Source organism: Diadema setosum, chromosome 4 (genome assembly GCF_964275005.1).
Source record: "Diadema setosum chromosome 4, eeDiaSeto1, whole genome shotgun sequence".
NCBI lineage: Eukaryota > Metazoa > Echinodermata > Echinoidea > Diadematoida > Diadematidae > Diadema > Diadema setosum.
In genome coordinates this window covers 30,926,710-30,951,963 of record NC_092688.1, presented here as the reverse complement: position 1 = coordinate 30,951,963, position 25,254 = coordinate 30,926,710, and the positions used below count along the sequence as shown (strand labels likewise).

The following is a 25,254-nucleotide window of genomic DNA, read 5'->3' as shown; positions in this document are numbered from 1 at the left end:
GACAAAGTGATTTTAAATACTGTGACACAATTTACCAACAAAAGACCCTCATCATAAGCCACTAGGAATAGATTCCAGCATGATACCTCAAAAAATGTTTCACCTTGGTACATTGTAGGCTGCCAATGCACAAAGCAGCACCCTTTGACAAATTTGGGTAAATCTTGGTCCTTTGGTAAAACTCTGTCAAGCAAACACTAAAGTTTTTGCTCCTTGGCAGAATCTGACTCTCAGCCTGATTCTCAGTATCTGCTTCAAGTTAACACAAGAAGAAACCAAGAGATTGGTGAAGAGATTTTGCTTTTGCAGGTCTTGTCCTGTGGAATTCCCTCCCCCGTCACTCAGACCTAAAGCAAATCCTGAACTCTTCAAAAACAATTGAAAACTTGCTTTAATATTTCGTTTAGTCTACTACTGTTAGTAATTTCATGAGTACACTATATGATCCAGAATTATATCATTATGTCCAAATTCATGAAATTCAATTAGTTGCTTTATCATTATGTAAAATGGTTTCATTTCAGTTGTTATTTTGTATGTAAATATAAATCTGTTTAAACTATAATTGCAACCATTCAAGTTAATATGTAGTATAGTTTTGTTTGTAAAACATTTTGAGAACCTGTTTTTGTGTTGAAATGTGCTATATAGAAATATCACATTATTTTCATTGTAATTAACATTTGATCCATGCTCACAAGAAGATTGTTTACCATTGAAATTAAATGCCTGCCATCTCTATGCTGTATGGAAGAAGCTACAAGGCTCCTTCAAAGAAAATGAAAGGAAATCCACCGACTACTTTCGCTTCCTTTTGCGGAGAAGGGAGACAGCGTGGTGTAAACTTTGACCCATGTTGGTGTCACACTGCCATAAACCTTCTACAAGAGTAATACAAGTATAATTTATGCATGAATTCTTGTGGTTTCAAATGATCTTTTGCTGTGCTGTATGTATGCCTGTGTAACAGGACTCGTCTTGATTATTAAATTTGAATTCCTTTTTATTTTTGTTCTTTTGCTGTGCAGGTGCTTCGAGCTTTGGACATCCTGCAACCTCCACATGTAGACTTCTTTGAAGAAATGTATCCTTTGTCCATCTTCAGCTGGTACATGTTCACCTTGAGCAGTCCGAGAGATTTCGATCCGCAGCACCAATAGGCCCGTTCACACACAAGGGAAAAAGTGCGATTTAAAAATCGATTTTCTTATCGCGATCAAAATTTCGACATTTTTTCCAGTGTGGACAGAAAAATCTCACAAATTACCACGATCCTTATCGCGATCCAACTCGCACTATTAGTGCGATTTTTCAGAATAATCGCGATTATTTTGCCAAGCGTCGTGTGTGTGAGCGCGATCGAGATTCGGAAATCGGTATTTTTAATCCCATCGTTCGTAGCGCGTGCGAAACTCTATTGGGACTGTGGGGTCAGTCTTCGGTCATGCAAGTTTCGCGCATGCGCAATTTGGCCACTGATCGTTCTTTCCTTGCTGCGAAGTGCGATTTTCCCTGTGTATGAACGGTCGAAAAAAAAAATCAAAATTTGGATCGCGAGTGAAATTTCGATCTTCCTTGTTTGTGAACGGGCCTAATGTGCAGTGATCACATGGGGGTCTGGCTATGTCATAGATATAAGTCGATGTGTTTGTGGTTTGTTTGTTTTAAGATATCTTCAAGGGTTTAGAATGCGAGTTATAGAGAAATCTCTCTCTCTCTCTGATATTACCGCACAGAGATTATCAGTGCCCATTTTCTTATGTCGGTCCCAAAAAGGGCCCTGTTTGGTCAACATTGTCGCTTGACATCAAAGGCACCATATTTTTGATTGGGAGGTTTTTATTGATCATGTGATATGTTTTATCATGTCATTCGATGTCTAACTCTGGAGATGTCAAGTGACATAACATAACCAGTCAACTCACAGCAGTGTGTTTGATGTTGCAGACTTCATGGAATTAATGTTTAAAGCATATCATTCAAAGTCAGGACATAAGCTAGAGACATAGAGAAATTTTCATATCAAAGTGATTTTATTTCAATTTAATTACATTTTACACATGTCATAGATTGTACAAGGGCTGTATTGTAGTTAGTTGAAGCCGTACTACATTCCAGATTCACAAACAACTGCAAGGGTAACTGTAAATGTAACAGGGTGCAGTTCTTTTATGCTTCAGTAATATGTACTTCATCCTGTTTATAGGATTCGCTACCACTTTGATTTAGGTGGCAGTGTAGTCAAGATTCTGTCCCACACAGTAACCACAATATCGTCATTACCATTACTGCTAATCAGCAGCTGCGCCAGTAGCAAAGACAGATGGCATTTGCGGACCCGAAATGTAACTTTAGATTTATTGACTCCTGACCTTGTCAAAGTAATGTCACAACATCAGAGGACGTTTTTTACACGGCTGAACAACTACATGTACTCATAATATCCCGTTCTAATTCTCTGTGCATTTGCCCATACATGCTGCATCTACATGTAGCCTTTGTGCAGTTGGAGACTTTGTTCTCTTGTATTTGTATGTGCCTGTATGTAAGTGGATTTAGGGTGAAGGGAGGCAGTCAGTTGTCCACTCATTCAGTCACATGAGATATGTATACACTGTACGTGTGCAGGATTTGAGCTCAGTTGGTCACCTGTAGCACATTCAAATCCTGCACATGTAATTACAATTTGATGTACATGTACATTACATGCAAAGCTCATGTATGGTACATGTTTATTTTTCATTGGAAATTTTGGATTCATCACCGCTGAATTAGGTTGGAATTGATTGATTTAACAGTCAGTCTGAAAACTTTGTATACAAATCAAATCAGTGAAGTACAACAACATCTTGACACCATGTATTCATAAGCTGTAGAATTGACCCATATTTTTAGATGGGACGAAACAGCATCCATACCTGTAGGTCTGGTATGATTACAATTTATGCTGAGCAATACTTGGGCTACTTTATTGCCCAAGTTAGAGTCCTTTGATCATTTTTTTTTTCTTTCTTAGTAGTAACATCAGCATGAATCATTTGGGACATGGTTTTCTTATGGCAGTGACGCCTGTTCAGAGATAATTATATAGATTGTGACAGTGCAGTCTTTAGAATATTTGACTGCTGGAGAATTTCTTTATCAATTTGAGCACTACTATATGCAGAAAAGACAGTGACACTGCTATCCCATTGATAAGATGGTGTCCTAAACCACCATGTGTTTTCTGAATAAATCATGCATTTTGAGTGCAAAGTAGCAATCTCTTAGTATGCTACCAATCAAAATGCATTGCTGCTGTTATATCATCACCATGCTCATATTATCTTCCCCTCTTCCAAGAGTGACACAATGGAACATAAAAGTTTGATTTCTCAGGATTTTATGCCACCAAGATTAGCATTGTTTTTCAGTATGTGGCAGATAGGATAACGAACTCCAAATGAGTGAAGAAAAACAGTCATTTACAATCAAGATATGCAACATTATTGATGAGGCAAGAGATATCAATAGAATATAATTCATTTACAGAAATCCTCATGAGTTTATGATGTCTTATAGAAGTGAGTGATTGCAGTATAGTGGTGAGAGACTGATTTTTGTTTTTAATGGGGATTTAAAGCAATGATGGGTACCTCATTTAAAATTGATGAGTTGGATCTAAAGAGATGCGACCATTATGCAAACTTTGCAGCTGTGATACATAAAGTATGATGCCACAACTTCAGCATTTTTTTCTCTCTATCTTTCCTCACGGTTGTTTCTCGCTCGATCACTACGCCAAGATTAAGATGTTGCTGCCTGTACTCCATAACAATGGGTAAGAAAAAGTGGTGGATGAGATTTGGGCGCGATGGGGTCGCCATGGCAACGGGGAAATAAAAATTGCTGGTGGCCTAACAGCCGATGACAGCAGGAGTTTGCTCCGATCATTGTGTGGCATCCATCTTGTTTGTCGCCAGGCTGTGGGGAAAGGAATCGGTAGTGACAAGTTTGGACTAAAGGATAAATGCTTGAAAGTGAAAGAAAAAAGAGAAGGAGAAAGAAGGAATAAGAGAGGGAATAGATTTAAAAGGAAAGAGGCCTTCCAATACATGGTGTTGGTGGCAGGATGTTGTCACAAATGCGTGTGATGACTTCCAGTGTGGAGGAGATCTTGATAAATATGATGCAGAAATTTCTCACTTGGCACGAGTGTGTCGATCACTCGGAGAAGTTAAAAAGGTAGCGTCGCAAGTTGTGATTATTCCTGAGCTGTTAATCCTTAGGGAAGGTGGGGGGGGGGGAGGGGGGAATGATGCTCTACCTTGACTTTGAGGTTTGAGGATCTGATATCGAGAAAGAGAAGGCAGCCAATTTAGTTCAGTCTGAACGACAACGTGCAGTCAGCGAAATATTTTTTTTTTTTTTTGCTCTCAAGCTTGGAGGGAGCCCCCACAGAGACCTTGACCTTCATGCATAAAGTCATGGCCTTCAGAGTAATTGCAAATTGCTATTAGCTTATCACTGACATGAATGAAAATTTGTGCAGTCTGACATAATATGCAAGGGCAGGGGGAGAAAAAACAGAAAGACACATACTAGCAGAAACCTGATGCTCTTATTTTTCTTGTCCTCTTCACTTTTGGACAAATTCTCTGTCGCTCTCTCGAGGCTTGCTGTCTTGTGACGATGATGATGCTGCTGCGCTCATGTGTCTTGCAGGAACGCCAGCAATGGCTAATTTAAATATCAGCTGGCCTTCGCATGTCTTGTATGTTGCAGATAGGCTTGTTGGTTGAGTACGGTGCATCTCCAGCAGACATTCTGCTCAAATCAGGCACGCTCACGGGGAGTAAACCTCATTTTTAAAGCCACCGGTGCAGCTTGTAAGGGGGAAGTGGATCCCCAAAACAAACTGGTTGAATACTGGCCGGTGTGCCTCCTGATTATTGACATATTCACCAAGTGTAGGCCGAAAGATTATGAGCATGTGAAACAGCTGTGAGTTTCTGATATAGCTGCAAATTTTGTGCTGGTAAGCCTGTCAAAATGGATGTGAATATATGCAAAATGGGGAGGAGATATTTATCAAATTTATACAAGGTGTATGTCCTCAATAGAATCAATGGCATATATACGAGATATATGTTGATTACAAAGCTCATAGATTTGAAAGTGGAGAGGAATATAACCTTTACTTAAATTGAATGTATTATGAAAATCTCTTTACTTTATTTTGAACATTTTCTATTCCTGTTCATAGTTCCTATCAATAACACAATTTCTATATCCTCATTGAAACCACCTTTACAAACACTTATGAAGAGAGAAAATGAGTACCAGTACTCCACAGTAATTAGCTTTGCTACATTCAAACGCCATCCCTATTAGTAAGATGGGTTACAGGTAGAACTATGATGCCTCCAGCATTCTAGCAGTAGAACCACACACAGTTGAAAATGGTGCCACACTGCATGTGTATTGAAGATTAGCAGTTATGAAGTCATGCAAAATTCATGAGCTTTATTAGTATTTAGTCTTAGGGCCAGGCTTTTCAATGCACATAGAAGACCTTCATTAGATTGTCAGTAGCGCTTCTGTACAGAATGAAATGGCGATCTGCTTCTGTTTACATTGCTATAAAAAAAAAACACAGATGGTGAGCAGGCAGAATGTGAATATTGGTATGGTTGATTGGTCCCATATTGGTCAGATAGAATTTTGTTTTTCTCCACTGAAGCTCTGTCTTATGAATTCATCTTACAGCTAGCCCATTCCAATTTGTTTGTTGTTATCATTTGGTTGTCCTTTTTTTTTCATCCCTCCATCTCCTACATGGGAGACTTATCCCTGTCTCATAAGACTTCATGTTAGACCAATTGTGTGTGATCAACAAACAATCACTGGCCCTCCAGGCAAGAGGGAAGATTTGTCCCCCCTTTTTTTTTTCCTTCTTCCAATATACAGGAATAGACGTTGGGTGAATCACAGTACGCAATCGATAATATAATATTTGGATGTGCTCCCTGTCTTTGTATCCATGTGAAAGTACGTCAAATGAATGACTCACACAGATCCCAATAATTTGCTGTAATTTCACCTCGGGATCTATTCCCCCTCCCGTCCCCCCTCCCCCCTTTTGCCCAACCATCTCTACCAACTCCTACACCTGAAAAGAAAATGAAAGAAAAGGAATAAAAAAAAAAAGACCAGGGGAAGTGCAAGGCGGGTTTGGAAAGAGTTTATCTATTCCAGTCGTGTTCGAGGATATCCTACGTGATGGCAGGATTGTCCGGCCGTTCTGGAGGTGATGGATTCCTCCGTGAGCGGGGAGATGCCCTGGGCCCATCATTCAGCGTATCGGCTCAAATGAGACGCCGACGAAAAGGGGAGTCCTATTGAGTGCCTCATTTTGCTGGGTATGAAAACATGTCAGCAATGTTCTCCGAAAAAAAAAAGTGCCCTGACGTATGGGTGGGATGTCAGGAAGTGCCTGTGATGGAAAATGTGATATTTTTAGTGAAACGTGCAACGTGTCGCTGCCAATGTTCTTAAGTGTGCTGCGTGTAGCAAGAGTCACCTGACATACCGATATGGCACGTAGTCTGGGGTGCTAATTTGAGACAGAATTCCTTGGAAAGGTATTGGAACTGTCCTCAATTGATGAAAAAACAAACAAACAATCAGTGAATGTCATACTTGATATGCTCTGACTTGTGTGCACATTTGGACCCCACATAAGTTCAGCAATTTGCTCCTAATTAAAGTAACTACCATAAATTGCTCTCAACCAGTGGAATATGATTATCGAAATGCCATGTTCTTTGCAATTACATGTTTTCCCCCTTATGCTGTAAATATGCATCTTCACATGATTGACCAGGCAAGGTTAAAAAAAAATAAAAACTACACAATCATATGATACATGATTCATGTGTTTCATTTGAGTTGTTTCGTGAATATGCCTTATCTCACTGCAAATGTAGATTAACATCTTCAGTAGATTAATGTTAAATGGAAAGAGAAAGAGATGTATGTCTCCTTTCTATATCTCATTGTTGATTCTATGTTTCCTAAGTCTTTTTTTTTTTTTTGCATAAAGTCTGTGTTTGGCTATTTATCTCTTTAAGGCCCATCCATCTGTATGTAGTGTGTTTACTTGATTCCTATAATACAGGTAATGTTCAGTTAGATTGTTAATATCCTTGCCCATATTTTTTATGCACTGTTTTAATTAACTGTAAAGACATGGGGTGATTCTTCCAATTCCACACATTGTGATAGAGGTAGTTAACACTGAGTTCAGAGCAATTTACAGAGCTTGCTGCTTTTACACCCCTGCACTAAATACAGATGGATCACTATTGAGCACAGCTTGTTGAGTGGGTGAACCCGAGCTAGATTTCAGATTGCTTGGGTATTGGGGGGGGGGGGGGGTCTTTTTCTTTCCCCTCCTTCTGTAGTGAAAGACGCCGTGCATTTTAATTCCTTGACCCAAGCCCCTTGATCAGCTATGTCGTCACGGAGTTACTCCAGAGCGATCTGCATAAGATCATCGTGTCTCCACAGCCTCTCAGCTCAGATCATGTCAAGGTCTTCCTCTACCAAATACTCAGAGGTGAGTGCCGGGAGGAGGAGGAGGAGGAGGAGGAGGAGGAGGAGGAGGAAGAGGAGGAGGAAGGAGGAGGGTGGGGGAGGATGGTGGCAGATGGAGGGAATGGAGATAGGGAATGGGCTACGGGGATGTTGGAATGAATAGGAGGGGGATGGAGTGGGAAGAGGAGGGGTGTGGGTTGGGAGTAAAGAGATGAGAAGGAGGAGGAGGAGGAAGGTGGGGGAGGATGGTGGTAGATGGAGGGAATAGAGATAGGGAATGGACTACGGGGATGTTGGAATGAATAGGAGGGGGATGGAGTGGAAAGAGGAGGGGTGTGGGGTGGGAGTAAAGAGATGAGAAGGAGGAGGAGGAGGACGGTGGGGAAGATGGTGGCAGATGAGGGAATGGAGATAGAGAATGGACTATGGGGATGTTGGAATGAATAGGAGGGGGATGGAGTGGGAAGAGGAGGGGTGTGGGGTGGGAGTAAAGAGATGAGAAGGAGGAGGAGGAGGAAGGTGGGGGAGGATGGTGGCAGATGGAGGGCATGGATGTAGGGAATGGGCTACAGGGATGTTGGAATGAATAGGAGGGGGATGGAGTGGGAAGAGGAGGGGATTGTGGGGCGTGGGTAGAAGTAAAGAGATGAGGGATAGAGGATCTTGAAATTATGGGGATGGGAGCAGACGCGATGGAGAGTATGGGAGGAATGGTGACATGGCATTTGCTCCCATGACACTTTCTTCGGTTATATTATCTTCAAGGACTTAGGGTTAGGGTTAGGGTTGTGATAAGGGTTTAGGTTTGGTTTGATGTGAGATTAGGATTAGGGTTAGGGTTGTGTTCGTGGGTAGAATTCATGTTTGGCTTAGCATGCAGATATTTCATTGGAGCAATTGTCGCAGGAGCAAATGTCATGAAGGGGGGGGGGTAGGGGATATTCGATAGAGGAGAATGGAGAGAGGATGGAGAGGAGAGATTAGGAGGGTGGGCGGGATGCGAAATGCTTGAAAAGGAAGGATTGAGGCGATACAGGGTGGGAGTAAAGATGTGAGGGATGGGGGAATCTTAGAATGGCGAGGACTGGTAGAAAGGGGAGGAGACTGGAAGATGGGGGGATCTTTTCACAAGGATGATTTAGGTTTGGAGAGAAGATATGATGTTCAGGTTGTGATGGATCTTGGATTGAGAATGAACTACGAAAACAAGATAAAGTCCAAATTTTCGTTCATATATTAAATGCTTTCCTCAAATACTTCTAATCGATTCTACAATATAACATGTTGTTCTAATGTCAGAGTTAATGTATGTCTCATCTTAATAATGGCATTGATAATCTGAAGCTGTCAAGAAGCTTTTTGATGGAAACTGAAATAATTGTTGACTAAGCAGCCAATCCTATTGGAAGCTATATTGGGAATCTTTTAATGCCTGGGGTCATTCCTAAAAATATAAATATCTTTCCCTTCATAAAAGGGAGACAAAGATATCATAGGAGGGCATGGTCTCAAAATATGAATAAAAATATCTTGGTTTTCAGCAGGTATGATCTATTGATAGGATATGATCTTTCATCTGTGTGTTTGTGTTGCAGTGATGACAGTGAATGTAATCTTCATTTCCCCTTGTAGTTCTTCTCGCAATTCTTTATTCTGATAAAATCCCTACATGTGCAAGACATCAAATGCTTGTCATATTTTGGTCTCTCAGATGAGAGGGGTTGTAAGATGTGGATTGAAGCATTAATTTGGGGATCAAGGATTGAGTAGGTAATCATCATTAAAGGGCAAGTCAAGATATGGAGCAATGGTTTTTTATGGAACAGAAAAGTGTGTTGATATGTGTCTATTCAAATCCTTGCCATTAAGAGATTGGCTGTTAATTGTGAACAGAAGTTTGAACTAGGATGTTAAATTCTGAAATAATTTTAGATTCAAATATGGAGCATTGAGAGAGGCAGAACCATGAAGGGATTGGCTATGGCTACATAACTTTTTCAAACTCCAGAAATGAGTAGATTATGGAAGGCATTACCTGGAAAGCAAAGTTATGCCAGAGAAAATCAAGTTAAGCTCTTCATCACACTGGTAGTGATGTCATGGTGTTCACACTTTCTGTTGCAAAAGGCTTTTACGTATGTCGAGTTCGTAACAAAACATGCAAAGTGCACAGTAATAGCTTACAAAACATGCAAAGTACATAGTAATAGCTTTTGTGTAATACAAACTGATGTCATTACTAGCAAGAATCGATGTAATATGTACAGCAGTGTGACGTCCTGAATTAAGCCATTTTGCCGCTCAGACATGAGAATACACCATCGTGTGCACCCTGTGTATTCGTGGTCATTAACCTAAGCAGAGCCGACAGGATCATTGTTAATCAGATTTAGGGATAGGACTGGTAGCGTTTTTAAAAGGGAGATGAGGGGTCCGGGATAATTCAATTCCAAATTTCATCTCTGCTTCGTCCCGCAGCGCACGTTTGAGCTCCGATCTGCACAATCCCAATGAACTCGTAAATTAACAAGGACATGATACAGATTTTCACTCGAAGTAATTTTTCAGAAAAGCTGCAAGCAAGAGAGGGAGAGAGAATAAAAGAAAAGGAAGGGGAAATATGGTCGAGGAGCAAATAATCAATTAAACTTTCTATTCTACGATGGGTGACAAGATCAATTACTGAAGGCAATTCTGCGGTTATTATTTGTGCCATAGACACTTAACGAGGTGGGAGTAAATTACATAGACAAAAGCAGAAGTACTGTGGTGTATGACATGAATGCTCTGTTGTAAGTCTGTTTTGTACTATGGGCAGCATATAGCACTCCTTTGCGAATATTTTGAGGGAAAGCCGAGAAAAACATTCTGTGTATCGCGAATCACTCCTGCCGCGCCAACACTGTATCATTAGTAATGAGATTATCCTGCATGTGTATTTGTGAGATTTTCACAACTCTCACAGAGTTTTTGATGTGAAGTTTAATTGCTTTGATTTGTGCTTACTTTTCACTTACAGGTCTCAAGTACTTGCACTCCGCGGGTATCTTACATCGGGATATTAAACCGGGCAATCTTCTCGTCAACAGTAACTGTGTACTAAAGGTAACTATGACATGCTTGATTTATTTAATGTGACATGATACACTTTTTGGTCATTCTGATTTTGTGGAGTAAAGAAAAATGTGATTTTTATTTTGAATGGATGTCTTCCCCCCCCCCCCATTTTATTACCAATAAAAAAAAAAGAGACCTTTCTGCCAATCTGTAATGCATACATAGTAAATATGCACTTATAATCAAGGAAGAATTGATTTGTTTCAATTTAATCAAACTCAATTTGATAGTTAAATTGCATTGAACAAAAGGCAATACGTAATACAAAATATACAAATAAGAAGTAATGCTCTAAGTACAAATTATAAAGTTTAGTACAAAATATATGTACGAATGAATGTACAGTATAAGAGAAGCAATATATTATACTTTGCTAAAATGACATTATAAAGCAAATAAAGCGATAGAAAAGAGTGAGCCACTAAAAAGCAGAGCTTGAAAGATGTGGATCACTTGATAAACAATATGGAAACAAACAAATTTATACAAAATATGTCTGTGTACAGCAAGAGAATTTGTTAGTTGTTATGATTGATAAAAGTATATTTTCAACAGTACTAAATTCAAAAATACTGCTGCACATAACATTATTCAAACATTAATTTGGAATTTGTCAAGGAAGAAATATGAATCACAAAAACAATTGGAGAAGCACAAAATGTGTTTCTATACATGTATATGAAAGTCCTTGTGTAAGTGTAGGCCCTGTCAGGGTCATATAACAAAGAAGGTTGAATGGTCATATTCATCACACGGGCAGAACTGCAGGTGAAGCTGTCTTGAAGCCAGGAGCCATTAATCGGGGCTCATCATTTGGATATTAAAATCGTGACTGTAATGACACAAATATGTCAATGTATTCCTCCTGGAATCACACTGCAAAGTTTTCCCCTAAAGGTTCAGCACCTGATCAGACAGATGCCTCAAGCAAATCATGAAAATTCAATGAAATTTAGGAAAAATATGTTTACATTTTTATCAATTGCAGACTGAGCAAAAGTTGCACCTATGATATTTTTTACACCAGACATCACCTGTGCAGAAAAATATATTTGTGACATTTATAATCACTCTGAAATACAACCCATTTCCAGAACTGTGTTTGTGTATATGTATTTATTTGTGTGTTTTTCCAGTGACTAGGATAAAACTTCTATGACTTATAAGGTATATTCATGCATTCCTCATTCATAGTCAAAATTAAGAGAGTTGCTCAAAGCAAGCCAATATTGTGAATGCAATCTTAAGTTGGATATGTTGTATAGGCAAAAATGAATCTGATAAATCAGCCAAGCAATCACCAGTATTGCAGATCATAACAGCTGATGCCTGAACATTATACATGCAGTTTTGTGAGGTTATCCTGCAATTTTCATTTAATCTCCTGCAATCTTGCTGTAATCAAAGAATCTCTTCCCCTTTTTGTAGGCAGCAAACTCTCTTGCCCTTTGCAGTTTTGCTGAGTTTTTTTTCTCCCCCTCCACTGCCAAATCCCACCATATAGAGAAGACAGGCTTTAATGTGGGTAAATAGGGTCCCATTATTCATAAGCATGCTTGGTTATTGATAACTTGTAGACAGAAGTTGTCATGGCGTATTACTGCCAGGGTACTCTGTCTCACTTGCCAGGAATGCCAGCTTCCCCCCTTTGTGCCACCATCTTTGCTAGTCTCGCTTCCATTCCCGCGGCTTTCCTAACTGGTCATCCCTCCACAGTAACATCGCCGGAGCGGGTCAATGGAGAGTCAAAACTTTTGCCTTTTGAAGTAGATGTGATATCGAACAAGTGATCACATTGAGCAAATCAAGCAGGATCAGACAATATCATTCTCAGTAGGATTGTTTCAAGAGGCCACAAATTTCCTCAGAGAAAAGTCTTAATTTGAGACTAATATGGCATGTGATACTGCTTGTAGATTTCTGTGTCATATTCTCCCCCCTTCATGCTGTGAGGCGCATTTCATGATATTGACTCATCTCATGTCAAGTTACCTTAATCAGGGCAAAAATCTTTGGAATTCTGAAGGAATTACGGGGTAATTAGTTGTATATCACTCTTGGGCTTAAACTGAAATCCCCATCTTCGAATTACAGAGATAAATCTTGCAGATACCATGACGCCACCCAGGAATACCAATGCAACGATTTTTAGGACTGAACAAAAAATTGTTGGTAATTGTGTTTCGGAAATGCATTACCAAGTATGTTGGCATTAATAGTGTTCAGACAGTGAAATGCGTCTCTATGCCCATTACAAGTGCAAACTCCATACAGCAGCTGCACGTGTGCTCAAACTTCGTGGTCAGGGAATGAAACAAGCATAACTCTCATAATCTGCATTCACACACAGGAGTTAATGGATTTCGAATTGCGATTAAAAAAAAAAAAAATCAATTTTCTTTTGCCCCTTTTACACACACACAAAATTGCAAGGCAGCAAATGAAGCGCTCTGAATATCTTGACTGCACACTCCTGAAGAATGACCAAAGTATGACCCAAGTTTTTAAAGATTTTCTAAAACTGTGAAGATTTTGGATGTGTGTGAATGTTGCTATCGATAATGATATGCTTAAATGCCGGGAATGTGAGTGTGTATGCAAGTGCATGCGACTAGGGGAAATGAATACAAGGTCAAGCTAAGCTCCACCCCTTATCAATCATGCAGATGTGCACCCATAATCAAGTGAACTTGACTAGATGCACCCCAGGATCCTCGTTGGTTGAATGGAATTTCAAAAGTTTGATTCAAGTTTGTTTTCAGACTTTCTCATTTGGGTTGATTTTGCATTGAATTTGTAAATGAGTGAACATGCCAAACGAGCTCTTTTGCAAGTCAGAAACCCTTCTTTGTGTGACCAAGCATAATGCCTGACAGTACCAATGATTTTGTTACAGCAAAAAATGTGCCCCTTCTCAAGCATAGCGAAGCAAGATGGGAGAAGTGCATTCAGAGAAGGGCGGAGGAACAGGAGTTAGTTTTGTTGAAATTATGAAATATGATGTGATGGACTTTGCAAACTGATACAAGGGTGTTTAGTTTCATGCTTGATTTCACATGTCTTATTGACTCATGTCAGATTGTATCACATGAACTGACCCCCTCCCCCCCCCCAAAAAAAAAAAAAAAAAAAATGGAGGAAGGATACAAGCAAGATTGAAAATAGCTTGAATTACTCAAAACAATTCACACACTCATATACAATTAGACTGATACACTTTCTGGAGCAAAGTAAGCAATATATGACACATAGAAGCCAGCAAGCACATTGTTCTTCATTTGTTTGTCTGTTTGTGTGTCTGTATACTTCTCTTTGTCTGTCTGTCTCTTTGTATCCATATGTCTATCTGGATCTATATTTCTGTCGCTCATATCTGTCTTGTACCTCTGCAGCGAGATGTCTTCTGAAAGTTATGGTAGCGTTGTTTTGATGTGTTGTTGCCAAAACATCAGTATTTATTTTCAGTTGCGTGGGTGCTGGGATAATGATGCTATATAACTCGCTGTAATTCATGGTCTGTCTGGCGTGTCGTCATTGAAGCTGCACGCACTCGGATCAGAAGGGCGGGTTCTCCTACGTCCATCCATGGAGCTACTTCATGGTCCAGCCATGTTCTTTGTCTCTCTCGGACCAGAAGGGCAGCTTCTCCTACGTCCATCCATCCTCTTTTACCCCTTTCAGGTAATCGTGGATGCGGATAATAGGAGCACTAAGTCGTAAAATTTCGATTACATGAACGGGAGAGGAGTAGAAAAGTGCGCATTATTTTGATGCTGCTATTATGAGGAGGAGAGGAGTAGATCGAGAATACATGAACGCGTTTTACGACTTATCCGCACTAACATTCCACAGTTCGGTCAAAGGTCACTCGATTTCCCGCACAACCGCTGATTGCTGAGCTTGAGCGCGCGAGAGGTGTGCATACACGTGAGGATATTCACCGGAAACATTACGTCATTATAGAGGCGTGCGCCGTAACCATGACAAATAACTCCGTCCTTCGCACCATTATATGAACGGGTGCTCGTAAAAGTAGTGCGCACTTCATGGGATATATGAACGTGATTTTGACTACTTCATCCGCATTATTTGGATGCGGATAATTGAACCGCGATTACCTGAAAGGGGTATTTGTCTTTGTGTTCTAATTGTCCCTCTTTCTGGAAGGTCGTAGCCAGAAGAGGCTAGCCACACTCATGACTCGGAGGTAGTATCAAACAGCAAAAAGCTTTTTTGTAGCCTGACGTAAAAACACATTCAGCAAATATATCAATTCACTAAGAAGTACCATCTCCAAGAAAGAAACAGATGACAAATACATTTCACCCCAAGATCATACATAAAGAAAACGGAACAAAGAAATTTATCGTCATCAGAGATCAAAGGGCAAGTGTGGTCTTGCCATGGGCTTGTGCTAATTAGATGCCAGTTGACATGATACGATGAGAACTTTATGAAATTGGAGAAGAATTCTGCCCTCTTTTGGCAAAAGGGAATGAATTGAAAATAATCAAATCCTGAGTTATGAGTGCTTTTAGATAATTGGTAATGTCAATTAGATAATGTTCACCTTGTAAGCCAAGATATGAGAGAGATGTGTAAATGATGACATGATAAAATACCACTGATGTTGATGTGAGCAGCAGGGATATGCTAAAATGGTCAGTGATGTTATTTACTCCCTTTTGTCACACACAGTAGGGCAGGATTGCTGGGGGAACGGCTGCTACACAATATGTGCCTTTAATCTATCTAGCTGACAGTGTGTACCATCAGTCACTTATACATGATGATGTTTAGCAGTTCTGTGCTGAGACTGGGGGGAGGAGGGATGGAAGTGGATGAGAATGAATTTCTAGCTTTAACAGTATTTAATCCATCATTATTTGGGAATGTACCAAACTCTCTAGTAAAAATTTTACGGGGGGGGGGGGGGGGGGTGCAAAGTGCAAAGTGCAAGCAAGAAGGAAGTATTTTGTCTAGCTTCATTGCGAGCGATAGCATTGTGTGGATGATCGCAGCTATGATTAAGTGACCTGAAATAAGATGGAGTTCTATTCTGAGAACTTCATTGTTCAAATTTTGTAGAACTAGCCCTCCCCCCCCTCCCCCCCCCCCCCCCCGAAAATGAGGGGTGGAAATGAAAGTTGGACAAAAGATAATGGTTGTCAGGAATTAAGAATGATCATTTGGTGGTGTGTGTACTAAATGTCTTCAAATCATCTTGAGAATCCATACCAATGGCTTCCATGAAATTGTCACTTCATAAATCAAAGAGATTTCATGATTCAGAACTTATAATGACTCCACCCCAAAATTGTGCTGGAGGCATGATAAAATGTAGACAGAATAATGGCAATACCAATTGTCTGGGTGTTCCTGTGTTTATCTTTTGAGCCTCATTGGATTTATGGTGGTCAGATTATTGATTGTGGCCTGATTAGGATGAAATGGGGTGTGACGTTTTTAATCAAATTTGACCTCTGTAGGTTCCAGCTGCTTTGGTTCCCATTTACTAGTGTTCAACACAACGGTGATATTCACGTGATCGTGATAGTTCAAAGTTATCATACAGCTGTAGCTCTTCTCATTTTCACCTAAAAACACGGAGAGAAAATTAGTTAGGACAAGGATGCTGTTTTCGACGCAGGGATGCTCTGGACTCGATGAGTGAAAAGCAATCACGAAAACTGGGCATGTGGATCTATCATTACTTGAGAATCGCAACACCAAGGAGGGCTGACATATCACGTACATACGTCTACGGAGGGTCAAGGAAGGGGATATGACGGGAAATGCTATGGTCTATTCATAGATGAAGCTTGGCATTACTGCAGTTATTAAAGTTTGATACTGAAATGGGTGCATTAGACCAAACGTGGTGACTTTTGACTCCTGCTGCTGAAACCAGATAACTCTCTGTAATTTTGTTATCAAAGTATTCTTGATATGGATTCTCTTTAGATTTAAAAAAAAAAAAAAAACACGACTGAGATATTGGGTTAGTTTGATTGAATGAGACAAAAATGTATTGTGCAACCCACAGTTATAAAGTGTGCTGTTTTCAGAGTATGATTTTCAGATTATGAAACGGCATCAATCTAAACCTCATTGTATGGTTGAGAGATCAACCATGTTTACCTACATACTTGTCAGTGACATCTTTTTGTGTACATGTATGTTGCAAACTCCACAATGTGTGGCTCTTTGTTTGTATTCCCGAGAAGAGATGGATTGTTGTCTAGGTGGCTGTCCTTGACGAATTGTTGGTCGCTGAACTTGTCGCAGTCGCGCTATTTTCACACTTTTCAGAGTTAGGCCTACCTGATGTTTTCTACTGCCAGCGTTGTCAAATGCAATTATGCGACCACAAGGAGTGGGTTTGCCCTCACTGTTTACCCGTTTTCGATCGTTCTCTACCACGAGAGAAAAAGACAAATGTTAAGGGGAAGTATTGGAGTGTCCCCAGGGGCATGCAGCCCTCCTGGTGGTGACCTGTACAACACCTGTATGGAGATTGTAGGGCAGGACACGGTTGAAGGGAGGAGAACACGGAACTGGAGAATGGTCATGTTGCATGATCAGTCATATAGGTGTGGACGTGTATGTGTGTGTGTGTGTGTGAGTGTGTTTGTACATGCATACACAAACAGACAGACTGATAGATGGACAAACAGACAAACACACCACACCCACATGCACATCACACACAGACGCACATAGCACACCACATTCCACTTCCTTTCCACTGCTGGTGTACTATTCGAAGTCTTCCATGGATTTCAGTGAACATAGGCCGCCTTTCTTGTCATATCTCTTGCACCACATTCAGAGACAGACAACAGCGCGCTGTCATTATGATGCATCTTAAAAACATCATGGCCTTCCATTTCCTCTCCATCCTCATCAGAGAGAACAAACATACAGCGAAACAAGGCAAACAAACAGACAAACATAGGAGAATAGCAAGGGCTAAACCATAGTTAGGTTATTGATTAGAACTTGACCTTCAAGAGATGGTGGGAAAAAAAAAAGATTACATCAATTTGTTTGTCTGTTTTTCAGTGATTGATGAGGAACCCAGGACCAGAGGGCATGGCCCATTGTCATCCTTGTTGCCATAGTAATGGTTCTTAATTGTCCCAGTCATTTCTTCTGCTATCCGTTTCTCTGCTGGTGTCTACATCAGCTGTCTCTGGGTTTGCATCCTCATTATGGCTGGCCTTTCTAACTCCGTAAGAATAATTCCAACATCACCTTTTCACTGTTGTTGATTTTTGACAGTTTGATCTGTCTTAACAAGTGTGCAATTTCCAGCTACACTACATGCACATTGAAAAATACAAGTGTTTTTCTTCTTCTTCTTTTTTTTTTGCTTCTATCTATATACAGGATGTATAAAATGTATTTGTACCTAAGCAAGTGTGTATATGTGTGCGTGCATGTGTTCTTTTGTTTGTGTTTTTCTTCTCTGCACCTGCATGCATTCATTCTTTTAAAGGACAATGATACTTTTTGCTGATTAAACTGTACGACTTTGAAAGAGCAAAGGTATTGACAAGCTGTGGTAACCCGATACAGCCCCATGGGGACCGACACGGACGAGAGCTGTACACAAAGTCAGTGGTTATGTTTTGTCACTCTACTTCTCCGGTGACCTTTGAAGGAAGAAAATATTTGCATTCTCAGGGGTTGCATGAAGGTGATGCCTTTGGAGTTATTCCTCATCCAAGGAGAGTCTTCCTACACAGAATGTGAGATTTGTTTTTTTTAATGTTTCCGAGACTGAATCAATAATTTCTGAACGTGTAAATGCCATTGGATGTCTTGATACCACCACCTAACTAAATGCTTCTTGGTATTTCTTCCCCCTCCCTTTCTCCTTCAATCTTCCTCTTCTTCCCCCCCCCCACCACCCTACCCCACCCTTCCCCTTCCCCCTCCCCCCCCCCCCAATCCCTGTGTATGGCAGGTGTGTGACTTTGGGCTGGCCCGAGTGGAGGAACCGGACACAAGCAAACACATGACCCAGGAGGTTGTGACCCAGTACTACCGAGCGCCAGAGATCCTGGTGGGCAGCAAGCACTACACCTCGGCGGTGGACATGTGGTCGGTGGGCTGCATCTTTGCCGAGCTGCTCGGCCGACGCATCCTCTTTCAGGCCCAGAGTCCCATCACACAGGTGAGTCGTAAGCCCACCGCACACTATACGATCAGATTGGTCGCACGACTCAACGTCATGCGACCAGTCGCACAACTCAACACTGCACACTATACGATCAGAGACGACCATTCTGGCTTAAGTGCATCCAAAAGAGAAGTGCACGCATTGCACACTGCATGCGCTTGTATTTTACTGTACGCTTTACTTGTGAATGGCTGAAAACCCACGGCCGGTCGTGGAAATTCGACATGTCAAATCTCTACGACTGGCACCGAGACCGGTTGCACGACTGGTAAGACTGGTGACGTCACACTTCCGGTCTTAAGGTCGTACGACTGGTCTGATCATAATAGTGTGCAGCAGGCTTTAGAGAGCCTCCCTGCTTCTAAAGTGTAAAGGGGTGGTTGCATGGGGATTCGTGGGTGGTCCAATGCATTCACTGTCCACTGGGGTACATACGAAAACCACGAATAGCACCGTGTATATGTGAATATGTGGGTTGAAGCGTACGCTCATCGTTAACTGTCGACTCCATTCGAGATTCTGCGGCTGTGTGTGTACTTACATAGAGTCTAGAGATGAGTGATAAAGCAACACACAATTTGTTACAGGGATTCTTGACTATACTCTGAATCAGACCAGCCTTCCCACTCGGCATGCTACACGGTCCTGAAAGTACAACTCACATTTCTTACAGAAACATGTAGAAGTAGGCCTTGTTGGCTTGGAATGCTAAGGTGATGTGTGTAAATTACTGTAAAACCGAAATCATTCAGGCATGAAGCTTTTGTGAATTGTTGAACATGATGGTGTTCAGCATTATACTGAAATAGGAACTTGACTGAACATGGTATTGCAGGAACTTTGACTTATGAAGAAATCAAAACTTTCTAATAATATCTAAAGCAAAACAAAAAAATGGGCATGAAATAGAACCTCTAAAACTGTTAACTGAAATATGTGACTCTAGGCTCATACCAGTGCTCTTTGTTGGATGCTTAACAAAACAAAAAACAAAGTAATGATCCTTGAAAGACCAACAAGAGATAAAAAGAATCATTAATGACATTGCCAAAAATGCATATCAGGATGTTACAGTTTTACACATCCTGGCATAGAGAAAACATTGCAATGAATATGATCTCATATGGACATTGATAAAGGGACATATTATATGTTTGTGCTGAATGCTCACAGTCACTCTCTTATCATGTTCTATCCCTCCTTTTGCCTCAGCTCAATTTAATCACAGATCTTCTTGGGACGCCCTCTATGGATGACATGAGGTATGCCTGCGATGGAGCGCGGGCGCATCTACTCCGCATGCCACACAAACCGGTGGGTATGGGTGACTTGTTGCTCGGGAACCGCATAGTAGCAGTGTGCCACAGACCTTTCCAAAACTCATTTAGCTTTTACATGCCCTATTTGTTATGAGTGTTTACATATGACTGTGTGTGCCAAATTCAAACATAGTTACATGCTACAGAGTGCGGCTTTATGGTATCCTGGCACATAATGTTATTGTCTTAAAATTCAAGCTGAACTGTGTAGCAGCATTCTGTGTCATGAGGCAGTGAGCTTTATCAACCAGTGGCATGGTTGTGTGGCAATCACAAGGTCCTGGATACAAAGCCCAGTTCAATGTAGAATTTGTTACAAATCCAGTGACTGCCAGTATCTTGATAGCAGCCATACATGTTTGTCTACCATGAAGTCAGTATATATTCATACATTACCTACAATCATGCTAATTAATCATATGTATATTTTGAAAGGCAAGACATCAATCCGATAAGGACACTTGTCATAGGGTTGCATTTGGTATGTGATGGCTCACCGCAGTAGTTCTAAATACAGTGTACTGCTGTGGATGAGTAAACTTTGATCTTGCATGGGGACAAAAGTGATGCCTGAGGGGTTGGGGACCATATTTTTGTATATTTATTGGCTTCTAGGGAGATCATTGAGGTTATATTGCCTCCCCCTTGATTCCTTCTCCATACAGCCTTGCCTCTCAGCCCTTTATGGTCTCTCAAGTCATGCTACACACGAAGCTGTCCACCTCCTCAGTAGAATGCTAGTCTTCAATCCAGTAAGTATCTCATTGTTGTCAAACTTTTTTGTGTCTTGCTCTGTCCTCCAAACAACGCAACGGAGCTGCCGTCCTCTCAACTTGTGATAGAGTTTGATAAGCCCAACAACTTGAGAAGCGTGATCCAAAAGGCCTTTGCAAACACGTTTTGATAGTGGGTATTGAAACGTGTGTCAAAAATGGGAATTATGATAAACATAGCCCATATATCTATATCTCTCTGTCTGTCTCTGTTTGACTGTTTGTCTGTCTGTCTGTCTGTCTGTCTGTCTTTTATTCTTTCTAACACACAGGTATCATACACATCTGCATGTACACACACAACCACACACACATTCATGAAAAAACAAGATTGTTCTGTAATTACCAAGGTGATGTATTTTGTGTATCTCACATACAAATCTGTACCAACAGTGACAATTCATGGCCATGATTTCATTTTCTCTCTTTCCCTGTCTCTCTCTCTCTCTCTCTCTCTCTCTTTGTTTCCTCTCCTCCCAAATGAGAGCAGTCTTTGGAAGCCACAAAACTCTGATTCTGTTAAAGGCATGACTTTAAAGGCATGGTCCAGTGTTTTAGTCAAATGCGTACGCGGGCGCACGGCGCAAGTTTCCTATAGAGACCTACGCTATCTACTCCTCTTTAGCGCTTACACTTTGGCCCACTTTCCCGCGTCCGAAGAAGTCCGATTCACTGTAGTCAGTGGTCCGATCACAGTTTGGCTCATGATTTGGCTGAGGGGGATGACAGCTTCAGCAAACTTCTTTTGTGATGTCATAATAAGAAGCACATATGCACGCACCCTGGCATTACTACAGACTGCGTGTTGCGCAGAGAAGACAACGAAGGCAACGTTACTTAGCAGCACCTACGCACTTTACTCTTGATGACAGCTCAACTTCGGCTATCTTCATATCAGTGCTAACGGTGATTGGCAGTATCATCAACAGCGCCCTCTACACTACCGGGACTATGCACCTTTAATACCTGAAACAATGTTGCTGTCACTGCATTGCTGCTATTAATTCAAATGCATAGATTTAATGTAGAAGAGGAGGAGTGCTATGAACCTCGGTAATGATGTCATAATGATGGTGGTGATGATGGTAGTGATACATAGTAACCCAAACAGGGTCGTTGACATTGCACAGTCTTTAAGCTGTGGTAAATTATCACTCACCAAATCTGGGTTCTAGGTTTTACCATAAGATGATCACCCAGAAAGAAAGTCTCTTTAATACCTGCTGAATCATTAATGATTCCTTACAGTGTCATGTTTTTTTTTTTGTTTTGTTTTGTTTGTTTGTTTGTTTTTTTTAAATCCAAAATGAGTTTTGGTGCTGCTGCAGTATATTAGTTGGTTGGTTGGTTGGTTAGTTGGTTGGGGGCACTCATGTTTCAATCAGGGCGTTGGTGGTTCGGATCCCCTGAATGCCTTTCACCGGTGTTGCTGTCCAGCACGGAAAGTCATCCCCATCATGGCTTCTAACTCACGAGTACCAGCGGATGTCCCTATGGGATATAAGCAGGTTGTTGGAATGAACAAGGACAGTCAGTGACGGATCCGGAGGGGGCGCACCGGGCTTGCACCCCCCCCCTCTATTTTTTTGTTAAAACAAAAGAAATAAAAAGAAAAAATGGGGGGGGGGGGCACTTGCGCCCCCTTTTATTTTGGAAAGGCACCTCCCCTTTACGGAATTCCTGGATCCGCTCCTGAGGACTGTAATGTTAGGCACGACCCAGAGTACTTTCCAGTCATGACATTGAAAATCATAACACAATGCTGAAGAATGATAAATGATGCATCATTTCAAATGTGTCTAGAAGTGTCATAGAAGTATAGCAAGTGTTGATTGTGGCTCACAGAAGTCAAACATTCTATGACAGAGTTACTGTTGCACTTTTAATGCCAGTGGATCCAAACACACACCTGGTAAGAGTGAAAAAACTGAAATAATAGTAACTGCAGAAACACAGGTTTAAAATATAGGCACGGGTCACTCATGGGCATCCACAACTAAGTGTAATGAAGATATTGTTTGTCAGAGTAAAAGGGAGAAGACGAGTTTTAGTTTACTTTCTTTTAATCTGCTGCCAAAATGAGATTTTCCTCCCAACTCCATAAACACAATGCATTTATCTATTGTGTATCAGATTCACCCAACTCCGCCTAATATGACAGTCTCTTTTTATTTTTTTGAATTCTAGCTGTATAGTCAGCTATTTCTGTATGTATGGTGCATTCTCAAAAGGTCAGAAAGCACTTGGCTTGCAAGGAGAAGGTGAAATTTGCAAGCAAAATAAAGATTTTGGCCGAAACATGCAATCAGTGGTTGCAGTAACTGCTTTTTGTCATAAATTCTGAAAGTCTTGGAGTTTATTATTCTCAAGTTTTTTCTTTCTGGCATCAAATTTCCATGATTTCCTGTATTGTTGGCTAAATAGTAAGATACACCAGAGTAAGGTAGTGGTAATATACTTGCCCATCAAGCTGAATAGTAATCTGTTGCAACATTAATGTGAATGTTTAAAGGGGATGGCTAGTAACCGATCAGTGGGAATCAGTGGGAATGCTGAGGGATGATTGTTCCAATCCTTGTGGGATTCATTTAAGAGTACATTATATATATACTGTTGTGTGAAAATTATTTGCTTCAGAACGGTCTCATATTCAAGTAATGTGCAGATTAATGCCCCGTCACTGACCAGGCACTCTAACCTGGAAACATTAAACTGCACATTACTTGAATATGAGACAATTCTTAAGCAAATAATTTTCACACAACAATAGATATATAGTGTACTCTTAAATGAATCCCACAAGGATTGGAACAATCATCCCCCAGCATTCCCACTGATCAGTTACTAGCCATCCCCTTTAAGGTGAGGCTGAAATTTGTGAGCTTGTTATAGTGTATTTGATAATACACTTTAACATAACATAACACCAGAGAAGAATTTGCCTTTTACAGAATTTCTCAGACTGCAAGATAAATCAATAATACACGTTAAGGTGAATGATGTTTAAAAAAACCCAAAAAGATCAAAACTTATGCCCATGGATAGGATTGTTGTTGTAGTATTGTAGTATTGTTCAAATGAATGACACTTTGTTAGCTAAATAGTTCTGCTGATGAATGATGCATACTTTTCCTGTGAATGGATCAGATTAATTGTCATGCCATCTCACTGCAGACTTCCCATAATGCCATTTAACACTTACATCATTCATGACATGTTTATAATTGCAATCATATCAGGATGTCCTCAATACCGTAGAGCAGGAAGTCATTTGCTCCACTCTTATGATGGAATGATTGTTGAATTGACGTGAATTGAGTCATTAACTTTCATCATCGTGTGGTCGTTGATGTTATGATTGACACTAATTTCAAACTGCAGCACATTTTTCATGAGAAGAAATTTATATTGAGAGGAAATTGTCTTTGGGGAGCTTGGGGAATCTTGAGCTGTACTCATGCGAATTCCTGCTCAGCCTGGATTTGTTCAGCAAGATTTAAGGGCTCAAACTGAAGGGAAAGGCAAAAACAAAACTTACTGTGCACTTAATTCTCCGAGAGTCCACTAACATGAGTACCTTCACATGAATCTGTACATTGTACTTGAGAGTGTGTTGTGCCTTTGAAAATTACTGTTTTTAGAAATAAATCACAAGCAAAATCACAGCATATTGGTAAAGTCATACTTTAATGTCTTTCCTTGATTTATTTTTCTGATTATAATTTTTTATGATATTGATAATTCTAACATTTATGAGAACTTTAGGAAACTTAAGGATTTTTTTTTTTTGTTTTGTTTTCAGAGCTATCTGGTATACTGCAGCTGTAATGTACTTTTAGTGTAGAATCAATTCATGAATCATGGATGTTAAAAAATGTGGCCACAAAAAAAAAGGGGGGAGGGAATGAGAGGAGAGCAGTCTTGGAGCAAGGCTATGTTTGCTAATGTTATTCCCTTTTGAACCGTTTGACTCAAGGGTGTTCTTGGTTCAAATCTCTCAACAGGACAAGAGGATTTCATGCATCGACGCCCTGGCACACCCGTACCTGGACGAGGGCAGGTTACGCTATCACACTTGCATGTGCAACTGCTGTCACAACACGGCAGCAGGTCGGCAGTACACGGCAGAGTTTGAGCCCGTGGCACCGCAAAGGTTCGACTGCCTATACGAAGACGACCTTCACACTGTGCTGCAGGTCAAAGGTAATGGGGTGTACACGGAATCATTGAAATTCAAGAAAGTGGGAAAATGTTTGGGGATTGCTTGACTGACATGCTA

At 40.6% G+C, this 25,254-nt stretch overlaps 1 protein-coding gene across 1 annotated transcript in view; it reads left to right on the top strand.

Annotated features, from left to right (window-relative positions):
* Positions 1-25,254, top strand: part of LOC140227124 (serine/threonine-protein kinase NLK-like) — a 97,329-nt gene that overhangs the window by 63,826 nt on the left and 8,249 nt on the right. Inside the window, exons 3-9 of the mRNA XM_072307556.1 lie at positions 1,029-1,084; positions 7,494-7,600; positions 10,598-10,683; positions 18,668-18,877; positions 20,096-20,197; positions 20,868-20,954; positions 24,980-25,178. Coding sequence (XP_072163657.1) covers positions 1,029-1,084; positions 7,494-7,600; positions 10,598-10,683; positions 18,668-18,877; positions 20,096-20,197; positions 20,868-20,954; positions 24,980-25,178 — 847 coding nt within the window. The remainder of the gene's footprint in view (positions 1-1,028; positions 1,085-7,493; positions 7,601-10,597; positions 10,684-18,667; positions 18,878-20,095; positions 20,198-20,867; positions 20,955-24,979; positions 25,179-25,254) is intronic.